The sequence below is a fragment of the Bombus fervidus genome, chromosome 12 (assembly GCF_041682495.2).
Source record: "Bombus fervidus isolate BK054 chromosome 12, iyBomFerv1, whole genome shotgun sequence".
NCBI lineage: Eukaryota > Metazoa > Arthropoda > Insecta > Hymenoptera > Apidae > Bombus > Bombus fervidus.
Window position 1 is genome coordinate 8,680,025 of NC_091528.1, and position 16,709 is coordinate 8,696,733.

Sequence of the window (16,709 nt, forward strand, 5' to 3'; positions counted from 1 at the left end):
AAAGAAGAGCGAACCACCTTGCCGTGTATTCGGCATTGGGCTGTTTCTCGGATACGTAATTTTAGAACTTGGCACAATTCGATTTTATTTTCATTCAGGCCAGAACGTCACGGCGCTTTCTTGACAGCGTGATCGTGCACCATCCCGACCAGACAACGTGTCTCGATTTCTTCCACCTTGTCGATATGAAATTTTACCATCTGCCGCTACCGTCGATATTTCAAAAGCGTTTACTCGAAAATTCTAAAGATACGAAGATTAGCCAATATTAGCGGAAATTTCGATGAAAGAACAGCAAATTCCCGTGTACCGTTCAAACAATCATAACGTCACAAATAAAAGAAATAGAAACGCAATGGTCAAAGAGGTATTCTCTATTCCCGTTTCCTGTAATTTTTTTCTCCAGACCCAGTTTCCGGACGCAATCAACCTTGAAGAGGAGATAGAATAATTGATATTCACACTCGACAAAAGCTGCATTGTCGAAAACTCGCTATTCGATAATCCGAATCGGAATGTTTGCAACGGAATTCGCGATGCTTCGACAAATCAAACGTTACAATTGAAACAATCGAGCATAAACGGTTTACAGCGCAACGCTTTACATGATCGAAATAATCGAGTGCTAACGGTTTACATTGCGTCGTGCCAACCGCCAATTTGCATGTAGATGTTCACAGTTCAATCGACTTAACTTAGTTACCCTTGTCCTGGAGAAATGCATTTTCCAAAGGAAAATTCATTCGTCGAAAGTTCGCAGAAATTGGACGGTTCGTAAGGAAAGTTTTTGGGAAGCCAGCGACGTCAACAACATTATGGCTTTGCCTTTTGTTCTTTTACTCGTAACTCGCATCTTTCCGGAAGAAACTCCTTCAAATATCGAGTCCCAACAAGAGATGACGCGGTTACAAAATCAATTTGACGCGATCACAGGGAAACTGTGTCGAAATCCAATGTATAAATATTTGTTTGGAAATAAAATAAAGCTCAGAGTTAGCGCTTCTCGACGACAAGTCTAACGCTTTGCACGATGCATATGTATATCGAGATCAATGTATCATAAAGGAAACTTGCGTAACGCGTGTGTTAAATGATAAACATCAGAAACGACAGCCTGATAATTCCATGAATTAATGCACGTTTCAAATACGAACTAATAAACTACCGACCGCAATTCCACGTTTCGGAGAACCTCGATGAATATCTGTTTTAATGTTCAGTCAGCGATTATCACGCGTTTACATTGCACGTTGTGATTCTATTATAGAATTAAATTCTTCAAAATATAACAAAATCATCGTTGATAAAACAACACGATAAAATCATGAGATGATAAAATTGAACATTACTTGGTAACGTGTGACGGATCGCAGCTACCAGCAAAATCCTATTTGCTATACAAACTGCTGTCAATCCTCTACTTGTTGAGCTAGGATTCTTGATAAAATAAAATTACACGTTTTTAAATTTTATAAAAATCCTCTTCCACCGTTTTGTGAGCTGTTCAATAAAAATTGTCAACTGAATATTCGATAAAGGGACTCACCTTTACGGGAATGCAGAAGAGTATGAGGAGGAGATCGGCCGTTGCCAAGCCACCCAGGAAGACGTTAGTCGGTGTGGATGGTAAAGGTCTCAGTCTCGGGCACAGCGTCGAACCGATGATGACGACGTTTCCTGAAATAAAACCATTTATTGCACCGTTCCTGCACTTTCTCATCAAAAGTAGATAATTAACACGTCACCTCAAAGCCGAGCAGCTTCCACCGAAAAACAGTGGCGAATAAACTAAACGCAGTTTAATACAATTACGTATCTACTATTTTTACCTGCTCTTTGAGTCAGAATTTCATCCCTTAAACTTGAGTTACCGCAGCTAAAAAAATACCTATTTACTATTTTTAGCTGTTCTTTTTCCACGACTTTTCCGCGAAAGCGACATTTTGCAGGAAGAAATTACGAATTTTACACGTTTACGCAAAATTTATGTAAATATATTTGTACATCACTGTACAAAATTGCAACGCACAAGTATTAAGATAAATTCTTTGAATGATATAACACGGCATACGTTTCTATCTAATAACTGTCACGTGGACAGCAGTGACAAAATAGGAAGTCGATGATAAAATTAATCATCGTGTCGTCGCATTGAACAACAATTTTTCTAGCTAAACCACGCAACCCGGTATCTACATACTAATGATGATAACGTTGCGAATGTTTCAACAACTCTTTCAAATACTTGCAACTCTAAAACACTAGATCCATTTTGGAAACATTTTATTATTACTTCCACCTTTCTTGATATTTTATTTAACATCGCTATCTTTTTCACAATTTTCCTGTTTCTTTCTTCGCGAGATACTTCGGAAAATGGTATTTGACTATTAGAAAGGGGAAGAATCGATTTTCTGAAGCCGACTTAACAGAGGATAAAGAAACAAGACCACGAGACGGTTTTTCCGCGAGACAAAGTGCCATCTCACTCACCGATTAATCCGAGGAAAAACGTGAGAGAATAGACAACGAGGACGGGTGCCAGTTCCTCCCAATCGAAGTGACTGAACGACTCGTTGAGATCATAATCGATAAAATCGGTGGTATTTGTCTGGTTCGACATGACTGCGATTAACTTCTTCTTGACAACGACACTTGAAAGGTTGCGTTCACTTGTCCACCGCTCATCAGCACGTTTTCCATCGTGCACGCTCTCAAGCGCTTTGCCCAGTTGTACTGACGATTTTCAATAGTACTCTTTCTAACGAAATCCCTTTGGAATCCGCCCTTTCGGTGTCGAGAAATCTTCTTTCGTTCGATTTTCTTCGCATGCTTCGCATGCTAGTGGTTTTAGTCACTGCCGCGTTGATACGTTGCCATAATCTTTGCCCTGGAGGAAGAAAACAATCGAATCAATCTTGGAATTGAATTAAGCTCCAGGCGAGAATCAACGTTCGTGTGACATTTCATTCGCGGTGTTTTTTCGTTTAATCGAATTATAATATGGAACTTTGGTTCTTAAGAGTGGAACTATCGATGACTAAAATATAAAACTTGTAGAAAAGTTCAACAAACGGTGTAACAAGAAATAGGACAAGTTTTATAATACAGTAACAAGTAGCTTTTGTCGATATGTTGTACGAAAAATCATTGAAATCTCTAAGAATGAATATCTTTTTATATATTCAATCTGTATAGCGAGCTTCTGCATAGAGGACTGTTGTTTCATTGTTGGCTGCATAATACTCGATCAAAGGATAATGGAAAAACTGTATATTGGGTGACAGCAAAATTTTGTACATCAAATTGTAGCATAATACGATCCTAAGTTATCTTATAACTCAACGTTGACGTACATGATCGTTTTAGATTTCGAGAAATAAAAATAGTAAGACGATCGAGTAACAAGCGGTAAAGTTAGGAACTAACTGTTAAAGCAACCTGCACAAACAAATAACTCGTTGGGTGAAAGGGTCTTTAACTGATTCAACAGAAAGCTCTGAAAGCTCGGTTTAGAAGATACGAATACCACAATTAGGAGTCTCTTTAAACACACAAACCGCGCTGCAATTTCGTCCACATAATGGCCATTGTGTATATATTTCCAACGTAAATTGCCTACATTATTCTCCACCGTGAGATTCCACTTGCAAGCAATGTCCACGTATATTCTTCGAGAATCAAAATATAACGCAAGATTAGAAGATGTCGAACACATTCAACAGAATCGCTACATGAAAATCATAGTGACGTAAATCAAAATTTTGACAATTTATATATAATATTGATACTCCGAGGCAAAACAACAACATGATTTGAATTGTTCTCATGTGCCGCTACAAATTCTTATAAGCAGATTGCGGATTTTTATAAATATTTTTATAAACAGTGTGGCGGATGACGTGTGGGTGTTGTGTTTTTTGAATCGCAGAAATAATCAGGTTGTTTGCTGTTACAACCGTCCAATATATTTTAAATCAATTCTTTAAAATAAAGTACAACTTCGATAGACGACCTTACAGGAGATTTTACTCCGATGAAGTAAATCGCTTGTAGGTACTCAGCGAAGATTCGCTAAAGCTTTCGTGTCGTACTAATCGCCTACCAAATGCTTACTCGTATTACTCGTAACTCGCTCGCTAAATTAACTCAGGAATCGCTCGACAATGATCTCGCTCGCGATCGTGTCCTCTTATTTATACTGGTCGGGGGGAATAGGAAGATTCAAATTCGTTCTGGAACGACGGTTACCCTCAACGGCGACATTGTTTTTGGCTAGAGATAATCTAGCTTTAATTTCGTGTGTCGAAGCAGTATCCGTGAACCGAGGTACAACAACAACATGAATCGCTCTCGCTTCGCCTCGTCCTATGACTCATGTGTCACTACATCACCCCCCCTTCCAGTGATAACGTTATAATTAGGTCGATTTGTAAAAATAATATTTACGTCGAGGTTTCATTTAAAAAAAAAATATAAATATAAATAGATACAAGTAATGTACTTAGTATATCCTGTGTCCGACAATTTACGACTTTCACCCGAAGCCTGCCTGATATCTATCGGGAAAACGGACTCTTCGCCCGTACCGCGTAACGTATCTATCCCTGGTGTTTTCTTGTGCGCGTTGATTATTGTTATTTGCCATACTTTCGTCGCGCGTGCTTGTTCGTTCTACCGGACTCAGTACGTTACGAGTTTCAGCGGATCTTTTTCTAGGTTGTCCAGTACAATAAAGACAGATTTTAAACGCTCTACGGAAACCGTTACGTCGCGATTGTTTATTCTAATTATAAATGTCCTGTCGTTCCTTTTTATCACCTTAAATGGACCGTCGTAAGGCGGCTGTAACGGGCCTCCAATCGCGTCATAGCGCAAGAAAACGTACGGCGATGATTCTAACTCTTTCCTTTTCGCAGTGACGCGTAACCGGGTATGGCCTGACTTTCTCCATTCGATCTTTTAGCCGGTTCACGTATTCCGAATTGGCCCGATGCTTTGACGATAGGAAGAACTCTGCCGGCAATCGTATGCCGGTGCCGTAGACCATTTTGGCCGCCGTTGTGTCACCACAACAGAAATAAAAATGTAGCACATACACAACGATGACTTCTTCCATCTATTGAAACCCGCAAGCTATTCATAAGTATTACCTCTTTAGTTTCATAATTAATTAAATTATAATTTAACTCTTTGTTATAATTGTTTTTGTGACTTGAAAAAAATATTAGGTCGTCCTAAAAGTTTCTTTCGTTTTATAAGTAAGAAACTTTTGGAGCAACCTAATATTCTTTCAAGTTCTATTGGTTCTATTGGAACAAAGTGGATCATACATAATTCAATAAAATAATATCAAACAAAAAATGTTGTGCATCTATCGTTTCCTTGTAAAACGAAAGAATCTTTTGCAGCAGCCTAATACAATGAATTTCTTGTAAGAATAATCGTAAAACACAATTTCGTGAAAAACAGCAGTGAACTGACTTATTGACCATTTAAAAATTTCCATTTTGTCAAATCCTACATTTTCGCATTATTATTGAAATTCTGAATTACGAAGATAATTTGTATGTATGAAAACAGACTCGATTTTCGAACTTTCGCACACCGTAATTTCGCAAATTTGCTCGTGACTGCATCCGGTGCAAGCTTGTGTCACAGATTCGAGAGAGAAGGGAACGGAAGTGGTGAAAATATGGAACAGAACCGCCTCTGTTTTCTCAGCCTCGATTCGGTTTAAAAGGAAAGAAGCAGGCGCAACGGTGCTCGGGAACTTGTTTTCGAGATCTCTAAGCACGATGTTAAAGCGCGATTCGAACTTTCGCTAAAACGGAGCCGTTAAAATCGTCAAAACGTAAAATGCATCGCGTTACACAGCCATGACCTCGTTCGCGAGCTTCATTAAATACGATTGGCGATCGAAATTCGTCTCCGCCGTGGAAATTTTATTTCGACGCTGCGAAACTTCCTCTAGGCGAGTATTTAAACAGTTCCTTAAACATCTTATCGATATCTTAAAACGTTTGTCCTCTTTATCCACGCGATTGTCTAAAAAATTCACAGCGTAATTCAAAGAAAATTTTAAGGGTTTAGACTTTTGTTAAATTACACGTGCACCGTAATTTTTGCCATTTAACGAATAGCTTTACAAAATAAAAATCTCCGCTCCAATTTCATCGAATACTTCGTAAAAAAATATGAGTCTCCCAGAAGCAACATCGATCGACTTCATAAATCGAAAAGTAGAGAAGAATAAGTTTACCTCAAAATTTATTTGTGATATCTTCTTATGGAAATAAGCCAGTTGTTTCTTGGTAATTGAACACTAATCGAATGCCTGTAGAACGAAGAAACGAGAAATTTACGAAGGATACGATTGAATAGGCCTTCTAAGGCGCTCATATATCAACTATAGGATACTCAATGAATTTTCTTAATAACTCAATGAATTTTCTTAAGAACCTAACGATGATATAATACGAACATAATAGAACGTTAACATCTTGTGAAAGGTCCGTGGCAAAATCTTTTGTGCTCGTATATTATTATTCACGGTACGACAAGGAGATTTAATTTCTGGTATGGAAGATCAAAGACTGATGCAATTTCTCTAAATTTGCCTTCACAACCGAGTATCATATTTCATCCTTATCGCCATTAACATTCATCTTGGATACTGCGTACACCCATAAAATCCCTTGTTTTGTTTCTAAAATCGAACAATTAAAAAATCGAACAAACGGAGTGATAATAAAGAGGTAGTCAACGCGTATCTCTTTCTGAGCGATACACGAGGGAGGAAGTTTTCTTGTAAAGTCAGAACAATTAATTTGTCATTAGGCTACGGATTTTTATGCGTTTATGATAAAATCGTATATACAAAAGTCCATGAACTACATAATTAGACAGCAGATTTTTATACAAATTCATATTTCCGAGAATATAACTGTACAAATAGGACTTCGATAGAAAATTATATTACTTGCCATGCATTGTAGGATATACTATACTTTCAATATTTCATGTATTTTTCTGCGGATTTCTGCGCTATCAAATTTTCTATAAATGCGTACGAATTAGCAGTCTACATGCATATAACACAGTATAATATAATACAGTATAGTATAAGTATATTCGTATTTCAATTTATTACAAAGGAGCTTATTCATGTCCACTACGTATCTCGTACATATATATAAACATTAATACACATTAACACGCCCAGTATGCCCATATACACGCTTCATTGTACTAACTTCATTTTTATTATGATTCGATTAGCATTAATTTTTTTATTTTTATGATATAAGTAGTCGTGCACAAAGTAGAACATATTTCTTACTTCCTTTACATTTCTAATATTTCATAATTCAGGATATCCTTTTCAATAATCTTTTTACGTATAATCTTGCTGATACTGGAGCTCACAGGCACGATATGATTTAATGTTTCCTTTCTTCTCAGATTGCATAGTTGAGAATCATCTGCGTCACTTATCTTAATTCTTTCCTTCTTTTCTTCCATTATTGAATTTATGTCTTCCTGCCAGTTGTAATTCAGCAATCGTCGAATCGAATATTTTTCTTTGTCCGGCCTAGTTAGACCCGTAACACACTCATGTATTGAACAACATCTCGAAGCAAGCGATCTTCCTCCATCTTCTATGAATATTTTAACTTCCACTCTATTTTTTATATTTTTTTATTCGACGAGCTATCTCCTCACGTTCACTTAATTCTAACATCTCTGTATTCTTTGTACATTCTTTCTAACATCTCTATATCCTGCAAGTTCCTCCTTTATTAATGTATACCAGTTGTACTTCCTTGGGTTATTTTTGTTTCCACCCAGCTCGTTCAATTTTGTTAGGCACCTCCAAGAGAATCTATTCTCATCCATTTGACATATTTTCTTAAGAAATATTTTGATCTTTATGTTTCTGATCTTTATGCGATCTTTCTATTATTACACTTTTTCCAGCTTTACTCTGCCTATTTCGAAACGTACCAGATAATTAGCAAAATCCATTAGGACATTCGATAGATGTTTCAAACAACGTATCTGCATTTTCTCGATCGTTGCAGCTATAAAACGTGCCAGGTTGAGTACTCGTCATAATTTTTAGTAGACGAAACAAACAAGTTCCATTTCTTCGGCTCTAATAAAAATTTGAAGTTACATAAAAATCCGCAATCCATTCGTAAACGATCATAAACAATTACAAACGACCACAAACGATTAATTTAGTACAGCTTCCAGTGCAATACAATTTATTAATCAACTACACGTTCGATTTAATCCCCTGTATGGGTGCGAGCATGTAACCACAGTGCACTCATGGTTTAATACGCATCGGAGAGAGCTTCGATTCATCGATTCTCGATCCATCGAGGCATCGCATCGGCAAACTGACAAAGGGAAACGTGACGAAGGGTTGCAAGGGCAAGATGGTCCAGATCATTTTGAAGATGGATGACACGACGAATGTAGGGCAGAGAGATTCGTTAACCTGTTAATAACTTGCACTAGGCCATTTCGGGATTGTTCGTGGATTTTGAAATTTCGATTTGTTTATGATACTGAACTGGTAGTTGTTAAGTTGTATAAGTTAGTCATCATTCGTACTCTTACGAACACGACTAATGTTTATGAAATATAATCGTTCGATGGATTTACTACTATATTTATATTCATACTAATATTTACTAACATTTCGAATATTTTATACGTGTGTTTGTATATTGCGTACGCTTTTACGTGTTTAAATGTCCCACGAGTGTATAAACGTTCACAGTATGGTCATAAAGATGCGAGGATGGAATTACTCAATTTTGTTATTATTCAAGTTTGTATTTTCGATTTCACGCGATAAAGACACGTGAGATACAGAATGTGAATTAAAATTAAACACTTTAAAATTAAATAACCCATCTCACATCTGAAATCTCTATGATTCAAGGAGAGACCGATTCAAGGTTAATGTGAATCGAAAATACAGATAATAAACAATCTAAGATACGATTCAAGTAGCTCATTCTCTCGTAACAATAATCAACCATTGCTCGTGAATTCAACGGATACTTTTTTACGTAGTAGTATGCCACACCTTTCATTTACCGCCAAAAGATTTATGGTGAAGATTCCTGCATCCCGAAATAAAGCTCGATTGACCCCGTGACCGCGTGGCCGGAGGCAAACACTCGAGAGACGAGAGAGATCACATCGCTGCTCGGCATTGATAATGGCACGAAATGTAAATTTTAGATGAGGGCCTTTTTAGAATTTACAAAGAAATCTTTACGAGTCATTTCAATGACATTACAAAACTGGCTTAACACGAGATATGTCACTATTCGCGAAAGCAACGGAACTTTCCACTTGTAGCGTTACGAAACGACCGAAGAAGAAATCAGTGTCGGAATAAAACTAAGGTCATATTTGGAATTCCGAGTCTATCGTTTTATAGAAATAGAAACATAATGTAGACCTTCTATTCGATAAAAGCAAATTTGACATTTTTTTTTTTTTTTTTTAATTGTGCAACTATCGATACCAAACAGCATATAAATTCCTGGTAGTGATTTTTCGCGGGAGAACTTAGAGGAAGCTCGTCTCGTATGATAAGTATAATTATTGCTGGAAATAGGAGAACGCTTCGAAGTTAAAGCGAAAGCTCACTGCTACCTTTAGTCGACTATCGATTCATCATGAAAAATTATTTTCTCTTGGGAAAGTTTGCCGTTATAAATCTGGAAGTAATGGGATTCTTTCTGCTAATGAATAAAATTCTCCCATCTTCCAATATAATAAAATTCGCTACCTCCGATTAATTCTCCTCGATTCAAGACGGCTGCATTCGGAAAATTGTGGCTCAGTTACCACGAACAATAAAGAGATGTTCGATGGAATCTATAACAAATCAACGTGAAAGCGAAGCAAATTGAAAACGAAGACAAAGTGTTTTCTTAAATTGAAGCAAACGCCTCGATTCGTAAAAGTAGAGTGTACTAAATCCTATATAATGGCCTCTAGTAAATCCTGCATAAGTATTCTAGCTGTTCTATTGAGTCGATAATGAATTCCATACTTGAAAAACGGGATAACCGAAACCCGCTTTCCTGGAAATTGAGTTATGTAGACCAATTCGCAGTTCTTTCTTGCAGACAAATTTTCAAGTATTTTACTAGTTAGAACTTTGCAAAGAACATAAAGTGCAGACCATGCGAAGGTACTACGTGCACGAGTGTTAGATCCGAATTCAGTAAGAGTAAACGGTAAATAAATAGACGCTTAGTAACGGTTTTCTCTCTTTTCTTTTCTTGTACACCTTTCCTTCCTTTACTTTCTTCAAAATTTTCTTTTCGTCGTACCGTCCTGTCGTTCCTTTTCCGATTGAAAACTCATAAACTATCTTTTCTTCTACTTCCTTTCTTCTTTTCCTTTCGACTTCTTCACCCTTACCTTTCCTTTCCTTCCGCTTTTTGCTCCTCATAAGCCTCTCTTCCTTTCTATCTTTCCTTTCCATTTCCTTCCTTCCTTCCTTCAAATCATTTCTTTCAATCATTGTTAACTTCCTGCCCCTTCATCCTGCCTCTCCCGTTCTTTTCCATCGAGGAAAAATAATTTCACTTTTCTCGCATGCGCGGAGAAACGTACGAACACGTTTAATTGTTCTTCGGCTCTGCTGAAAAATAATAAAAACAAAAGACTCTGGTCCTCAGATACAAAACTACAATGTAGTTCAACATCTCGCTATAGCGCCACCACACCATCCAATCCTAAGCTAATGTATTTTTCCTGTCTCACGTCGAGCAGACTGAATTAACTCGAAAATGAATGGAGTTTCGTGTTGGATATATACGCGCTCATATATACCAGTTGAATTGTGAATATATATCTACTTTATATTCTACCAACTTCAAAACTAAGAACGCTCGAATCACAACTGCACTAAAATAGAAAGCACAGTGAGACGTACTCGAAATCGGGTTAATTGCACGGAAGAAGTCTCTGGTAAAATAAAATTGCTTTTTCTGTTACTTTCTACCACCGTGAAAAGTAACAAAATATCGTTTTTAGCGTAACGGAGTGGAAACGTCCTCGCGTTTAACACGTTCTTCGCCGCGATGGTCACCGCTCAGTAAATTTTTGAAAGTGACTAATAAGATGAATTTCGTAAACTAATTTCATAAATTTTCAGCAATGTCAGTGACTTGGATAACATTATGAAAAATAAAGTGCAAATAGAGTATATAAGTATTTTGCAAAAATTAAATATTATACAGCGAAACGTTGCGACGATATTATAAGGTAAATGTTACGCAATAAAAGTATTATATTTCGATCTATCGCGGCTATCACGACAAAATATATAAAAAAATTCAACGTGTTAAACGTATCGAAACGTGAATTCCCCCGATTACCTCTAAAATATAACGTTCGTTATCTTATCAGACTCTTTGGCTCGGAGCTGCATTGAATTAATTTCGGAACGAATTTACATTTGCATCGTCCAATTATGCAACGCATATAATTTTAAATAGCGGTTTGTTTCGCTAAACGATTTTATAATCGAGTAGACGTTTAACTTGTTACTTTCTCAGTGAACGCAGAGCTAACCATAAAAGAAGATTGACGAGTTTCCATAAAGAATCTTTAGCAGGGCGAACAGCTTCAATTAACAACGAGAGATTGAAAAATGTAAATTCCAGCCTGATTGTATCGTCCATTGGATGAAATTAGAGTTAGCGCTTGATGTGCGTGATTTACAAAATAAAGACAAAACAACGAAGTTATAAAATACCATGGTACACGCATAGAAAGCTAAACCGTCGTTGCAATAAACCAGATTAAAGCTGACCGCTACAATATAACTTAGCTGCTTCTCCTACACGCGCGGATGTTACACACAATCAAAATGTAAATGTAATTTTGGAAATGAAGATATAAATCGTGCAATCCGGCGATGCGAGCTTAACGATTCTAACAGATCAGAATCGATGAGAAACTTGCTAATAAAAATATTGGCTTAATATTGGAAAAAGGTCTCGTAAGACGAAATAGCGAAATTAGAGTCAAAAGTTTAAAGGGTGCTAGGTTTTCAAAAGGAATAACGCCTTCTTTAATCGCATAGATATTTTATTTATAACGTTGAAACTGTAATTAATCATAGTTAGAAATAACAATTATCACTATCGTACTCTCATTTTTCAGAAAACTATGCGAAAAAGATTCGTCTAAGAAGCAAAAGGTGCTTCGAAACTTTGGACGAGAATAATAATGTCTCGTTAAAGAAATATTTTAGTAAAATATTAATGTCTAATCTTTCAATATATCCTCGTGTAAGCTGAAAGAAAACTTCGTTGAGGTTTCAAGTGCTTGGTGAGAAGAAACAGTTTGCACAACGTTTGCTTTCTTGTGCACCATGAACAACATGATAGAATGAATATGCATTCCAATGGGCGTTCCGCATTCTCTCTGTTAATGAATTTCGGAAGCTCGATTATACGATGCTTGTTGATCGCACGAACGATCCTCGCATGTGATTATCGGTACATTAGATACACGATGCAGCGTTTAGTGCGTCGAAAACACCGTGGAGAGCAAAGAAAAAGGTCGCCTCTGGGAGAGGAATAAATTTTCCTTCGCAAACTTTCGTTCTTTGGATCGCGAACTATCTCGAAGTCAATTTTCTCTATCGTTTCTCTGGCGAAATTCGACAAATTACCCGAGCTAGAATTTGCAAGTGATATTTTTTCAAAAATGATGCTATTAGATGATATTGTATTCTGAATTTTTATCACGTATCGGAATTTCATCAAACTCGTCATCGGTTTCGGATAGCGAAACCGAAACCGAAAAATAAATGGTGCTTGAGGAATAGTAATTGCATTCGATCAAATGGCGTGCATGCTGCGATCGAACACGAAAGCGATTTTCTTAATCTCGATTCGAATAATGGAGTTCGACGGCGACCTTCCTAATTGAACTTTCATTGATTCCCAGAGAAATGCACCTGCACTTACATGTAATGGGTACAGTAGAATTTCAGGGTTTCGTCAGACAAAAGAAAGTTTAATTAACAATACACAAGTTTGAAAGCTACAGGTCGTATTCTACTTAGGGGAGTCAATAAACTGATATTTTTTACCAATTCGATTCTCCTGAAAAATTGTGCATTTGTTTCTAAACGTCTACATGTGAATTCGGTGAAGTTTCAAAGTTACAAGGACCGAATGCCATGATTTCTCAACTCTTCCAAATTGTGCTTATATATCAAAATAGATATCTACTTATCGCCCGTATTAAAATTATATCAATGTTCAATGTCTGCAATAGTTTTCTTTTATCATCCAAAGAAGTCGATAAAATTTATGATAAAAATGATATTTTTGCTTCTGGCTATTATTTCCTCGCGTAGATTAAGATTATTTTTCATTTTCCTGTTTCGGACAAAAATAGACTAACATAATTCGTTGCAGGCGTTCAGGATAGAATATTGTGAGAAACATATAACAGTTTAAGTAATACATAATAAAGACAACTGTATAAATGTTAGGCTGCATTTTCTTGAAATATGAACAGACATATAAAATTCCGAATTCCTTAGTCTATAATTATCCGATCATCTTTTTATCCTAAAAAGCACCTAAAAATAACGTCTCCAAATGTAGATCTGAATGAAAAATCGAATTCAAGAAACAATAGATTCCAAGAACAATCGCAGCCGTCTGTCCTTTTTCGTATAATTCGTTTCACTAATGGTGCATAATTTCCTGCACTAACCAAACTGCATTCATCTCGCATCTCACTTTCCATTTACCACGAATGTCGCATCTTTTGCACGAATTAGGTTCGTGTGCTAACTCGAACTTCGAGGCGATAAATTGTACGAAAAGGATGTCTGTCAGCGAGTTGGAGCACAACAGAGGGAAAATATACGTAGACTTATGTCAGACACGGTTCAATCTCTGCCACGAACAATCACGAAAATGACACGCGACGGAACGACAGAGCCAAATTTCCGGCGTTCCGTTCAACGAGCCTTTCTATATGAACTGGTTGCAAAAAACGAAGCTCGTTAACCGCGCTAATTTTAGCCTGGTGATAAAGCCTGGTGAAGAAAAGGCATTCAGCTCGCATAATAGCAACTACAAACTCTGGCCATCGAATTAGGACTACCTCGCTTTCAACACGTTTCGGTATTTTAGTAAAATTGAGAAACGCGAGGGACTCGTCGAATAGAGAACTTTTTGAAACATCAGGCGAGCATCTATCGAGTGTAACGACTAATCTAGATTCAAGGTGAAAGAAAAAAAATTTCTATAATTTTTCCAAGACATCAAACAATTATATACGTGAAGATATCAAATAATTATATACGTGAGACTTCTGTAAAAAATTTTACGCGTTAATAAGAGATAAATAAATGGAAAAAAATCGATGGATGATTCGTCACATCGTAAAATAATTACTACCAAAGAATATAACTGGAAATAACAGGTAATTATGCGAAAGAAACTATAATTTCAATGAACAATTGTCTTACATTAGTAAATCAAATAGAAACGATAATCGTGATAGTTCGATATGCGTGGATCACGTTAATTGAAAATTGGCGCGACATTTAAAAGATATTAGCGATAATTTTGTAACAATTTGGTTGGTGTGAAGTTTTACACGATTTTCTCGCTTAAACGCTTAATCGACACATCGTGGTCCACGTGAAACTCATACGAATTTCGATTTAACTCTGAAACTTCCTCGTCGCTAAAACGAACAATTTTCGAATCGAATTCAACTTAATTGACTTTCATTTAACGCGTGCCAGTTTCATTCAGAGTTTCGAATTTAAGATAGCGAATGCCATAAAGAGTTCGATGTAGTAAATGAAACAGAGATAGACGCTGAGAATACGTTGCGTTTACTTTTGACAGGAGTTAAATTGATTCGTTACCATTTTAATTCGATCTCATCTTTTTTCCATCTTTTACGTATTTACGTTAATCAAAACATTACTAAATCAAGAAATGTAATCTTTCGTTTACCGTCATTAATTTTAACGACAGATTAATCAATCCTAAATCACACTCTCCAACTTTCTACATGCGCGTGCCAATTAAAATTTCGCTAGATTAAAAATTTTGATCGTCTGCACGCTTCGTGCATTGTCACTAATTACAACCGTAGATTGTACTGTAAATTACACTCACAGATGCCTCTTCTTTTTCCTTCTCTACGAGACTAAGTTACTTAAAATTTTACTAAGAGTAAAAATGTTAACACCCCGTACTATTAATATTTACTCCAATTACAGCTTAAATTAGACTGACGATGAAATGTTCCAGAAATGTTCCTAAAAGCACAGCCAACTGCCAACATTTATTTTCCCAATTCTAAAAAACTTAAACTGTCTAAAAACTGCTTACAAATCATACCGGATCACCAGTACCTAAAATACGCGAAAATACGCTTAATATTACACACAAGCGGAGATCGTCTGTCACTAGAAGATAGATGCAAAATGAAAAGAGAAAACGGCTGGTTTCTTCGTCCTGAAGATGCGCGTCGGTGTCGATAGTGGACGGGCTTCTTGCCAAGCGAGTGAGAATTTCTTGGCTTAGAAGCGAATTTTCGATGACAAGAGTAGCCTGTTGGCGTAATGACACCTTTTTCGACCAGTTTGATCTCAGTGTCCGACAGCCTGTGACAAATTACGAATCGATCGACAGATATAGAGAAGCAAATGACGCTCGATCCGCCGGATGGAACAATACGAACTTTCTATCGAACGTTATCTGACGATAGTTGCGTAATTATTATAACAATTTCTAAACAGCATTTGCTTACGTTACCGATAAGAGAATCGCGTTGCGCAATCCGCACCATATTAAAACCGCATTTCCAACTTTCCTTCGTTCGCAGGCCTCGCGATACACTATAACTAGTCTGCGGATATTTATGCAAATCCATGTTTTTATGAATACAAATAAAGAAATGCGACCTCGGCAGAAATATGTTTTACGGTTGTAAATAGCACGACGATTACGAGGAATTTATGGGATTTATGAAAATATACTTAAAGGATCAATAGCGATCTCCTAGACTAGAATCGCGTTCAATGCATGATGTATCTGCTTGATATTATATTGACATATTGATGTATGATATGATATTAGTAGACTGCTGACGTTTATGTAATTTCATAGTTTCACAGGCATCGCTAAAGATATAAATTCTAAATAAAAATTTATCTCATTTACTCAATATCGTAATAAACGATATACTCTTAAATGTCTTATATATTTTTGCACGATATATATGCGTTCTGTGCATTTTCATACCTTCAAACGTTCCATAAACGTGTAAAAATCCGCGGTCTAATTATAAGGAGCGAAGCGCGGACTTGTAAACGAATTGATTTACAAAGAGCGCGATATTCGATTCCGAACGAAGGTGATCAACGTTAATGGAAAAGGGTTAATTAAACAGCGCAGAATAGCAAGAGTTAACGCGTGTAGCGCAACTTCAAAGGCGGTTCGAGAAACGAAGTACGAGAGTAGTTTTCAGATGAACTTAATTTGTCCGGCCGTTTGACCGTTCCATGATCAACATCGCCTGAAACTTCCATAACGAAGCACAATTTATGCATCTACGCCATGTGTTGGCAATAAACCAGTATTTATAGGACATGGCAGGGCGAAGTCTTG

At 36.8% G+C, this 16,709-nt stretch overlaps 1 protein-coding gene across 6 annotated transcripts in view; it reads right to left on the reverse strand.

Moving 5' to 3' along the window:
- Window positions 1-16,709, reverse strand: part of LOC139992904 (QRFP-like peptide receptor) — a 76,810-nt gene that overhangs the window by 54,484 nt on the left and 5,617 nt on the right. For all 6 annotated transcript variants that reach the window (XM_072014202.1, XM_072014201.1, XM_072014207.1 and 3 more), the window contains exons 2-3: window positions 2,494-2,890; window positions 1,547-1,677 (exon numbers count right to left, since the gene is read on the reverse strand). In XM_072014202.1, coding sequence (XP_071870303.1) covers window positions 1,547-1,677; window positions 2,494-2,623 — 261 coding nt within the window. In that variant the 5' untranslated portion in view covers window positions 2,624-2,890. The remainder of the gene's footprint in view (window positions 1-1,546; window positions 1,678-2,493; window positions 2,891-16,709) is intronic.